The sequence below is a fragment of the Schistocerca americana genome, chromosome 1, assembly GCF_021461395.2.
Source record: "Schistocerca americana isolate TAMUIC-IGC-003095 chromosome 1, iqSchAmer2.1, whole genome shotgun sequence".
Taxonomy (NCBI): domain Eukaryota; kingdom Metazoa; phylum Arthropoda; class Insecta; order Orthoptera; family Acrididae; genus Schistocerca; species Schistocerca americana.
In genome coordinates this window covers 366,432,039-366,444,272 of record NC_060119.1, presented here as the reverse complement: position 1 = coordinate 366,444,272, position 12,234 = coordinate 366,432,039, and the positions used below count along the sequence as shown (strand labels likewise).

The window sequence follows — 12,234 nt, the reverse complement described above, 5'->3', positions numbered from 1 at the left end:
ACTTGTAAGATATGGTTGAAAATGTTAACTGCTCTACCAGTTTAAGAACACACGTTTTGACTGAGTAGTTACAGTAATATAATAGCTTTATGATAAAATGATAAACACATTATGGGATTTCCTTGAACAGTTTTCTGGGTTTGTTTAGTGGTGAATGTTAATGGAATTTTAGTATAAACTGTGTGCAGAAAACATTGGTTTAGGTATACTTCATTTTACTACCAAATATAAAAGTTTGTATAATTTCGTGTATTTATATGGCTTTAAAATTTTGATGTGTTCTGTGTATTAAACTAACTTCATAATTTCAGAACGATCATAATCCTGATGTCACATCCAAAAGTGGATTCACACCACTGCACATTGCAGCTCATTATGGAAATGAAAATATTGCCAACTTGCTGTATGAAAAGGGGGCTGATGTGAACTACTCTGCAAAGGTAAATAATTTGAAATCCCTCCTGAAACCTTTAAGATTGTTACTTTTCCATATGTTATGAAATTGAAGGCAAAAGAAAATCAAGACAGCACTCCTTGCACAGAAGCGAGTAGTTTATTCTAAAACTAAAATTTGATATAAATATTTGGTGATATTTTGTTTGAAATACTGTTTTCATATTTTATGAAGATTGACTTAAATGTGATGTATCTTCTGTTTCAGCATAACATCACTCCACTTCATGTAGCCTGTAAGTGGGGGAAGATTAATATGGTGTCGCTATTGATCGACAAGGGAGCCAATATTGAAGCAAAAACTAGAGATGGGCTGACACCACTACATTGTGCAGCTAGGTCTGGACATGATCAGGTCGTGGATCTGTTGTTGGAGAACAAAGCTCCAATACGTTCGAAGACTAAGGTGGGTGTCCTGAGGGAAGATATTTTTCATCTTTGTCTGGGAGGTCTAGAAAATACTTATCTACATTGCACTCAAAACATTTTCAAGTTATAAATTTTGTTATTAGCTTTCATCAGGTAGACAAATTTTTATTGAGCATAAAACATCCAAACCAAACAATTTTATACCTTCACAATACTCTGTTTATCTACTTGAACTAAAAACATGCACCACTTCAGTTTTAAAAAGCCACATAAAATAGCAGTGCAAGTATCACAGAAGGGAAATACTAATTGGAAGTGTGAGTTAAGATAGATGTACAACTACATGAAAGTTGCCAGAAGTTACAGTAAAATTTGACAGCTAGGAGTCTGATTGCAGTATACAAGTGTTAGTGCTTTCCTTCAGGTGAGAGTTCCTGCCCAATCTCTGTTCAGGGTTTGAATCTTTGTTTGCAGAAATTAACATGCAACAGCCAAGTTTAATTGTCTATATTGTTTGTAGAGATTGATTACAGAGATTGTATTTGATCATTACTCTTTTATCAACCTAAATTGTCTATTTCTGCTATAATTATTGCGTTTAACTTTGTGCCTGAAAGGTCTCCACCAGAAGAACACAAATTTCGATCCTGAGTGGTATCTTGAAAAGTTGTAGTGGTTCTTGTTTTGTAAGACAGCAATAACAATCAGGAAATTGATGTATTCAGCAGATGCTACGCTGATACAGCCACCCAGTAATTATTCATGCAGAGAATGAAGCAGCAGTCTGTTGACAAGCCCCTGAATGATATCCTAAATGGACTGTACGACTAAATTTAATCTATTTTAGTTTACATCTGTTGATCTGTAAGAAGTACACACATTATTGCCGGTACTTATAACAATTACTCAATGTTTATGCTTTAGAACGGTCTTGCACCACTTCATATGGCAGCACAAGGAGATCATGTAGATGCGGCTCGAATCCTCCTGTATCATCGGGCTCCTGTGGATGATGTGACTGTGGACTACCTGACAGCATTACATGTTGCTGCACACTGTGGTCATGTTCGTGTTGCCAAATTGCTTCTAGACCGGAAGGCTGATCCAAATGCCCGTGCCCTTAATGGCTTCACACCACTGCATATTGCATGCAAGAAAAACAGGATAAAACTTGTTGAACTGCTTTTGAAGTACAATGCCTCAATTGAAGCTACAACAGAGGTAATGCTTTTTCGTTCTTTTTGGTACAGGCATATTTCATTTCCTTGAGATGATTTAAAGTTCTAGTTATAAGCAGATTGTCAAGCTTATTATAAAGTGCTCCATTGTTTGTATTTACATTAAAAAGTTCTTTTGTGTACATTTAATTGGAGGTAGATAATTAATATTTGTGCAAATGTGCCCCCCCCCCCCCCCCCAGCTGTGGTCTGAGAAATCATTGGGCAACATATTCAGTATTGTAGTCTTAGCAAGGTTGTTTGATGTTTATTATTATCTCAATTTCACAGATATGAGAGGAGAAGTAAATAGACTTTGTTCAGTCATGTGACAGCAGTTGTAGAACCTGCTAGAAATTTGTGAAATTTTATGTCACCAACTGCCTGAATAAGAATTAACCATTATTGTGACTATGAAGCTGTACACAGTTTATGGTAAACGATTAACATTGCATTGACGCCAGAGCAGAAGTGATATGAGTAACTTTTAATACACCGACTCAATTAGTTTGTTTGAAATGTTTTTCAAGAGAGAACCAGTTCGACTGAAATTACCCTAGTGTGCACAATTTTAACTAGATACATGGATTTATTGAGTTTGCTATACTTTTCAGTCACCAATAATAGATTATAACTGTATGCAACTGTCAGTATCATACAGTTGACAAATGAGATTTAGGATGAATTTTCTTTTTTGCAACTATATTCGTTGTGCATGAACTGTCACTGTGTGTCATCAAATAATTATCATATAATTTTTATGCATATGCACATTGCTCTGATGTTTGAAATTCATTTATTTTTTCCAGTGAATCTAACCAGAAATTTTTTTTGGCTCTAATTGAGTAATATGTAACTTTTGATCACTATATTTCAGTCTGGTTTGACACCTCTTCATGTGGCAAGTTTCATGGGCTGTATGAATATAGTCATTTATCTTCTACAACATAATGCAAACCCCGATATCCCAACAGTTCGAGGAGAAACTCCTTTGCATCTAGCAGCCAGAGCAAATCAGACTGACATAATCAGGATATTGTTACGGAATGGAGCACAAGTAGATGCCAAGGCTAGGGTAAGTGTTCAGACAGAGAAGTCCAATCAGTGGACTCATTTTATGAGTGTTTTCACATGTAGTTCACAACACTGACATTATTAACTACAATTTTTTTTTTGGGTATGTACCCAACTACTTGTGTGGCCTTTACCTACACGTGTGCTTGGAATCAGTTATATGTTGATGTTCAGTGTTAATGAATTATATTCATTTTACTGTGTTTTTATTAGCTGCTTGATGTAAGTTGTGTGGAAAATATATGTTTGTGTGCAGTCAGTTAGAGATAGGCACTGTGTTGAGAAAGCATGCTCCGGTAGCCACAGGGAATGAAATAGTTCAGTGGATTACCTGACTGAGATGTTGTCACTCCCTGTACCAAGTGTCTATGTGACAATGAGCATACTAGGGGCAAGAAGCACCATTTGATTGTGGATAGGTCACTGGTTTCCAACACATGAATAATTTCCTCTCTGAGGTAATGCCCACAGTGAGATATTAATTTGCCTCCATGTCAGAGATACACCTTGAGTACCACAATTCATGGAAAAGTGCTCTATCAGTAGGGTTAATTGCAATGGGCAATGAAGTGTTGATTAATAGTGTTGCTACTGACTTGCATATTTTAAGAGCAGATATAGTGGCTACAATACAGCAAACCATTTGCTGCTTAATACTGAACAACAAGCAACTAGTGAGCAGCCATACCACCTAGAACCAACTGCTTACTGTGGGGCATCAAAGAAAGGTGCTTCTTCAGAGCTATAATATGCACATGCAGCTGTACAGCTACACTGTCGTAGCTGACTACATTTTGTCAGCACTGCAGCTTGACTGTGAGCTAGCAACATTCTCAGTCTTGTTTATGTGCTTATTAATGACCCAGCACCTCAGCTATTCGTTTGGTGACCCCACAGAATGGTTCCATATGTTACATGTCTATGTATGTATTAAGGCATAATAGACTACTTGTAGCAGTAGAATACGAATACAAAGGTGTAGTTTCTGCAGGGCAACGATGTCTTCAATGAATATGATTTTCATTGGTTACAAATCAGCTTAAGATTGATTATTTTATATGGAATGGATGTATCTGCTTGTGTTAAGGTTATTCACAAATCTTATTTTCTCTATATTTATAGCAACTGGAGTGAATATTTTCTGCATAAAATCATCAGAGTAAGAGAGAATGGTCTTATTGCAATTGAATATTTTTTAATTTTTTATTATTTTTATCTATTTATTTTTATGGAGGAAACAAAACTAAGAGGCTGAAATAACATTTTTCTTTTAGTATACCTGTATTGAAAAAATAATAGTTCCCAACTAGTGTCATTCAAACAGGCAGTTCCTGTGTATGAGTCTTAATGCCCAGAATTGCAACTTCTTAAACTTTTTGCTGAAGTGTTTCACTTCTCTTACCCTTCTCCAGTTTTTTTTTAACTATCCAAAAAGTTCTATTACTGTAGTGATTCATGAACTGAACTCATCAGCTCATTGATATTAGTGCCCATTTTAATGTAGTATGTGTATTTCATTCTTTACGTGAAGATCAGTATCAGTTATTAAATAGTATCAGATGATCTTTTGACAAAATAAGATAGTAATCAGTTCATTTATTCACCACTTTCAGATGATGTTACAATCACTACATAGGATAAGAATCATGGTGCCATTCCTGTGGACATAGCTGTACTATAGTGTATGTTCATTCATGGTTTTTTTATATGCTGTCCTGATGAATTTTGCAAAATACATAGATAACTTTCAGAATTGTCAACAGAGATAACTTTTATACAGAGCTGAGGTCACAAATTGATGGATGAAGACGCTGATTTGTTTATCTTTGCTCATCTCCCATCTTTGGAAACAGCTGTGTACTGGTGCTTATAATCCGAAACCTGTGTTGTGCAGTAAAAATAAAGTTTACAAAAAAGGCTAAAAAGTGCTTTGTGTAGTTAATACAGTATATTTTGTATAATTTATGGTTTGTTTGCTTATCACAATACAGTAATTAGAAATAAATGTCACTTTAGTTATTAATTTATCACACAGAAGTACAGTTATCTAAAAATATGAAATATTTTACAGAATATAAATTATGCACATTTATTCTGTTTTCAAGAAAAGTGAAACAATCCTTGACCTTTTACAGGAAGAGCAAACTCCACTCCATGTGGCATCACGTCTAGGAAATACTGATATTGTTATGTTGTTACTACAACATGGTGCAGCAGTTGATGCCACTACCAAGGATCTTTACACACCATTACACATTGCAGCAAAAGAGGGTCAGGATGAGGTAGGATGTCGTGATCAGTCCTGTCACAGATTCTATTCATTAGAATGTGGACATAGCTTGTTTACTTTTTTTTGTAGGAAAGATATGAATATGGATTTATGATATTATGAGTTGAGGTGTTAATGAAGGCAACAGTATAAATGGATTGACAGAAAATGAATTATGCTAATTAATAAAAATGCATGAAATAGTAGTTAAAATGGTTTAAATTCAGAGCTCTTTATAAATGCGTAAATTCATAAGCTTTTAGTTCCTTTTGAATTTTTAATCCTTGTTTTCTCTGTTACATCATGTCATGGGTTTTTCTTTACAGCAGGTCCCCTGTCCCTCATATCTCTTTCTCTTTTACACTCTTAGTCAGTTAATAATAAATTTTAATGAATTGTATTTCTTCACACCAGTCTAATCTTGAACATCAGTCTGACCTTCCCCCTAATTAAATTTTGCTTCTCATTATTCTGAAACAAATACAAAGGATGGAAGGAAGATTAGGGTTTTACATCCCATCGACATTGTGGTCATTCTGGGTAGAGTACAACCATGGAATGTTTGACAGATTGAAAAGGAAATCAGCTGTCTCCTTTTTAAGGAACCATTAGGGACATTAGGGAACCATTTAGGGAAATTGTGGAAAATCTAAATCTGGTTGACTGGATGCAGATTGAACAATTACACTCCTAAAGCAAGTTCAGTGTGCTAAAAACTGCGTCACCTCATTTGGTTCAAAACAAACAGTCAGATCCAGTAAATACTTATTTGGAAACTCTGTTGGAGCTGTTATTCAGGCATGCATTGAGGCCAGCTTTTTTCTTTCTTCCTTTCTTCCCCCCAGCACAGGCTCCTAGCCTCTGCTAATTACTAGGCTCTTCGTCAAAACTTGGGTGATTTTTACAGAACTAGGAGGGGACATACTAGGTCTGTTCTGTCAACGTATCAGGAATTGCAGTAACTGTGCAAGCTAAGTGCACATATCTAGATAGACAACAAGGGTTTTTTCAAGCTTTGCTATTTAGTGTGTCTTCACAAACTGCAAGTCAGATTCACATGTATTCTGTTATTAAAATTACAACTTTTATCCTTCCATACAATGTGCACTTCATTTTTCCACCTCTGCCAGCATTCTGTTCCTTTTTCTACCCATGTCCCCATCCCCATTACCCCACACTCTCTCTCCCTCCCTCCCTCTCTCCCTCCCTCCCTCCCTCCCTCCCTCCCTCCCTCCCCCTCTCTCTCCCCCTCCCTCCCCCTCTCTCTCCCCCTCCCCTTTCATGGTCACTGTTTGCATACTTATCTCTCATATTGGTCTGTATGGAGTGCTGAGAGAACTGACCAGCAATTTGCGAAACGAAAATTTCATGACAAAAGATTTTGTGTTGCAGTTAATGCTGTCATCAAAAGTAATTTTAATCAAAATTCATTTTGTATCCTTTGTAGTATGAGGGGTGTTCAAAATAAATGGTATGAAACAATACTGTAGATATAACTGAAGTTTTTATTCAAAAGTAATCACCGGAGGCCTGAGTGCAGGTGTCCCACTGTTTCACGAGCTGAAGGATTGCATGTTCCCAGAATTCTTGTGGCTGTGACGGGAGCCAGTCCTCCATTCTGTCCTTCACTTCATCATCTGTGTTGAAGCACTTCCTTTGATATGTTTTCTTAGTGGATCAAATACATGTAAGTTTGCAGGGTGATGTGTCCGTGCTGTAGGGTGGATGCACAAGTTGCTCCCACTTGAACTTGGCCATTACGTTTCATGTGCACATGGAGACATGAGGCTGCATGTCATTGGGGAGCAGAACCACTCTCTCCAAGCACAGCCCAGGCTGTTTGCTCATGATGGACTTGTGTAGCATATGGAGCTTCTCACGGTACACATCACTGTTAATGGTTTTTCTGTGCGCAAGGAATTCGATGAGTATCGCTCCTTGGATGTCAAAAAAGATGGTGAGCATCATGTGGCCTGCTGAGACCAGAGCTTTGAATTTTTTATGGGGAGGTGACGACACTACATTCAAGTCCCTAGATGTGTCACTATGTTATCCCAAAGCAACATATACAAATTTCAACCAATTTGGTTGTATGACATTTCATATCTTTTCATTTGAACACTCCTTATAACTGTCAATTTTAATAAATATGAAATTTCAGATAAGTATTGTTTTATTGATGTATTTAGATTGTTACAAGTTATGTGTTGAAATAATTCCTTTTTTAAATTCAGAACATTGTACGTAATCAACATTTACAGTTCCAACACTGTCAATCCGAAAGGAGAAAATATAAAAATGAAGCAGACAAAAGAGCATACAGACATCTAAAAAACAATACAGACAGGAAGTGTAAAATCTCAGACCAGGAATGGCTAGAGGATAAATGCAAATCTGTAGAAGCATGCATGACAATGGAAAAGACAGATGCCATTTACTGGAAAATTAAAGAACAAAGGAGAATCTTTATGAGTATTAAGAGCTCAGAGTGCAAGCTAGTACTGTGCAAAGAAGGGATGGCTGAAAGACATAAAAAATACAGAGGAAGCAGATGGAAATCATTTGGAAAATATGATACTGTGAAGAAGAATTTAACAGAGCACTGAAAGATCTATTTGAAATGAGGTACGTGGAATGGATAAGATACTCTCTGAGTTTTTGAGATCCTTGGGAGAATATAGCATGCAAAACTATTCTTCTTGCTACACAAGATGTATGAGACAGATGAAATACCCACAGATTTGAAGACAATTGTAATAATTCCAATTCCAAACGAGGCAGGAGCTGATAGTTGTGAATATTACTGAATGATCATTGTGATACATCATGGGTGGGAAATACTGACACAACTTATTTACTGAAGAATGGAAAAATTTATTGAAGCTAACCTATGGAAAATGTAGGAACATGGGAGGCAGTACTGGGTCTATGACATACATCTCAAAAGAAAGGCAAACCTAGATATCACATTTGTAGATTTAGAAGAAGATTTTTACAGTATTGACTGGAACACACTCTTTGAAATTTTGAAGGTAGTAAGAATACAATAAATGGAACAAAAGTTTATTTAAAACTACAGAAACCAGACTGCAATTATAATTTTGAAGAAGAGAAGGGAATGACAGAGCTGTGGCCTTTCCCTGATGTTATTCAGTCTGTACATGGAGTCGGCTGTGAAGGACACCAAGGAGAAATTGGGAAGAGAATTTTAAAATCCAAGTAAAAAAAAAATCAAAATTTTTTGCTTTGCCGATGACATTGTAGTTCTGTAAGAGTCAGTAAAGGATTTAAAAGAGCAGTTGAATGGAGTGGATAGCATCGTGGAAAAAAAATCAACAAAAATAAAACGTGGACAGTGGAATGTTGGATTAAATCTGGCAATGCTGAGAGAATTACATTAGGAAATGAAGCACTAAAGTTAGTTGAGTGTTCTTATTTGTTCAAGAATATAGTGACATTGATGAAATAGGAAGGACGTTAAATGCAGACTGGTAATAACAAGAAAAATATTTCTGAAAATGAGAAGTTTGCTAAAATCTACTATAACATCAAGTGTTAGGAAGTTTTTTGGAAGCTATTTGTGTAGGTGAAACATAGAAATAAACAGTTCAGACAAGAAAAGAGTTAAAGCCTTAGAAACGTGCTGTTACGAAATAATGGTGAAGATTAGATGGGGAGATGAGATAACTAATGTGGAGGTAGTGAACTGATTTGAGGAAAAAAGACATTTTTACCATAACTTGACTGACAAGAGGGATCATTCGACAGGCATCATGGAATCATCAATTTGGTAATGGAATAGTGGTGGGGCAGGGAATGGAGGGAGAGCAAAATGGATTTAGGTTGCAGGCAAACTAGTCTTCAGACTGACGGCCACAGCAACATTGTCAGTCGATGCCACAATCAGATCTATTTTCCCTTTCAGACTAACATATGTAAGTTATTTTGGGGATGTGTTATTAATATTAGTACTGTTGTTTGTTTCAGGTTGCTTCAGTCTTGCTGGAAAATGGTGCTTCCTTGACAGCAACAACCAAGAAAGGATTTACACCACTGCATCTTGCAGCTAAATATGGAAACCTTAAAGTTGCAAAACTGCTATTACAGAAGGACGCTCCTGTTGATGCTCAGGGGAAGGTATAGCCATAAATTTCTAATGAAACTGTTAAAGCTATATGAAGCTATGTAGTTGTACCCTCTGTGCCAGTCAAAAGGAGTATCTGTTCATACTTCCACAAGAGTGTTGCCATATTTTGTAAAATAAAAAAAGTGTGACTCATTATTTGTTTATAACAGTTTTTCAAAGCTAAAGTGCATGTTTATATTACATCACACAAAAAAATCACGTATTTAATAGAGTGCACAAAATATTAATAGTATGGAAGTACACATCCAGAGAATACAAAAAGTAAGTATTTATCATTTTCAAGGGGTCGTTAGTCAGATTTAGATTGATTCTAATTGTATTTTAATAACTGAATATCACTCTTTGCAAATTTAAAAATTTCTAAGTAGGGCATGCTTTCTTAGTTCACTGCCACGTGGATTCTGCCTTAATTAAATCCGTTGAATGCCTGTTTCTTGTGTTGCATCACTTGTTCTCTGAGAGTGAAAAGATTCACTCAACAAGGGCTCTGAAGCCAAGGATAGTGAACAAACGTCTGACCACTTTGTAAATATTTTATTCATCTTGCTCAGGTACGGAAGAAAAGGTTTTAAGCCAGTTTGCAACATAATAACCATCTTCATTCCCACAGCTGCGAAGGTAATCTCAGTGACTGCTGAACTCCTCATACAGGTCATCTATAAATATTTTCATTTGGGTGAAACAGTTCTATAGCCTTTGCAAAATGCTTGAGTTCAGTACCTTCTGGTAGAGAAAATGCTACTAGGGATACATAGGAGTTGTCCTCTGTCATATCATACATTTTTTGCAGACACTGAAGCATATTGTTATAAAACCTGTTAAGGTCTTCAGTTCCCTTTTCCTGTAATTTCATAGACAATCCATTTAGGAGTTCATTTGCATTGTACCAAAGAAGTTTTCTTTTCTTCCCTGCTGAATTTTAGAACTGAGAAGTCTAATTTGTTTGTGTGTCTCTAGTAGACTTTACACCTTTCTAGTGTTATACCTACCATTTCCAGCTAACTCCTAATGAACTCCAACATAACCAAAGAAACGATAACAAAAGTTGTTATTCAAGAAGATAAAGTTTAAGATTGTATTTATTCCATAAAATATAATTCATAATAGAATTAAATAAAAAATAAGGACTTACTAACTCCGTGTAAAAAAATAAATGAAGGAAGAAAATTTTGTAAAAAAAATGGAAGAACATGTTAAAAATGGAGAGTATGGTAACCCAACTTCATAATAACAGCTTAAATCAGATTTCTAGAGACAGTGATCTGAATACAATCCTCTCAGTATAATCTACAAGAAGGGCAACAGAAGTGATCAACAAAACTACTGTCCAATATGGTTGACATGCACCTTAAAACTTATTCAGAGCTCAAACATAATTTGAACAGAATGAGCTCTTTTGTGGCATCTAGCAAAGATTTTGCAAACACCACTCATGCAAAACCCAGCTCACCCGTACTTCATATGATATCCTGAAAGCTATGGATGGAGGCAATCAGGTAGGTAAAGTATTGTACTTCTTAATCTCTGAAAGTCAGCTGACTGTGCGTAAACTACGGTATGATTGTATGGGATAACAAATGAAATTTGTGACTACTACCGTATTTACTTGAATACAAGCCGCACTTTTTTTCCGGTTTTTGTAATCCAAAAACCCGCCTGCGGCTTAGAATCAAGTGCAAAGTAAGCGGAAGTTCTGAAATATGTTGGTAGGTGCCACCACAACTAACTTCTGCTGCCGAAAGGAAAAAAAAAGAAAAAAGAAAAAAAAAAGAAACGTGGAAGACGAGCTTTTTTCTCCGCCCCGAATTTCGACCACTGCATTTTCATACATTATCCAACAAAGTAGATACAAATTCCATATTATTCATCTTCGAATGTAGCAGCATTTCAATGTACTACGAAAATCCGACTGGCAAGACTGTTTGCGATGTTTGTCAGTATGGCCAATCCTACGTTCTGAATTTTTTCCTACCTGTGAGAAGAGATGGTTGCTAATGGGAACTTTTATGAATTGTGAATCACATGCAGTATTCTCTTCACCATAAGAATAATACGAATATAAACATTTTGCCATGTATTCTTTCGTGTTTGCTGCTATCTCATTTAAATCCTGTCTGCCTAATAAACTACGAAACTAGAGTGAGACAACAGCAAACGCGGAAGTATACACAAATCATGTCATGTTTATATTCGTATTATTCTTATGCCTAATAGTGATACAGTCAGAAATGAAGCACGGCAATTAACTAGATTTTTAAATCTAAGATGACTCTAATTTCTGTGCAGAAAGTAATGTACTAAAGAGGCATCAGCAAAGATTTTCAAACGGAGAAAAATTTTCGGTAAACTCTCATTCAGAACATCTTCTATCATATGCAGTTTATTATTTGGCTCTTGTTGATCATTATCAAAGAAAGCAGCAGTGTAAATAACGTTGTTTCGCTACTCAGACAATTCCTCTCTTTTTTTTTTTATTGTAAGCGGCGGTAGCGCGCACAAAAGCAAACAATGCCGCGAGTGGTGACAGGTCGTAAACATTCATTATCAGAATGCGACAAACAATACATGACACAGTACAGTAATGCATTTTCAGCTTGGAGTGACGTAAACACCTATAACAAAGAGAACAGCACTTATCAGATCAAAGAAAAATAAGCAATCAATTCAAACCAGACGAAGCACGTGAAAAACGAAGGGTACCCGTA

At 36.1% G+C, this 12,234-nt stretch overlaps 1 protein-coding gene across 1 annotated transcript in view; it reads left to right on the top strand.

The window, feature by feature from the left end:
* The window catches only part of LOC124600409 (ankyrin-3-like), a 267,644-nt gene that overhangs the window by 119,367 nt on the left and 136,043 nt on the right, over positions 1-12,234 (top strand). Inside the window, exons 6-11 of the mRNA XM_047136159.1 lie at positions 312-440; positions 662-859; positions 1,747-2,043; positions 2,917-3,114; positions 5,249-5,395; positions 9,370-9,519. Coding sequence (XP_046992115.1) covers positions 312-440; positions 662-859; positions 1,747-2,043; positions 2,917-3,114; positions 5,249-5,395; positions 9,370-9,519 — 1,119 coding nt within the window. The remainder of the gene's footprint in view (positions 1-311; positions 441-661; positions 860-1,746; positions 2,044-2,916; positions 3,115-5,248; positions 5,396-9,369; positions 9,520-12,234) is intronic.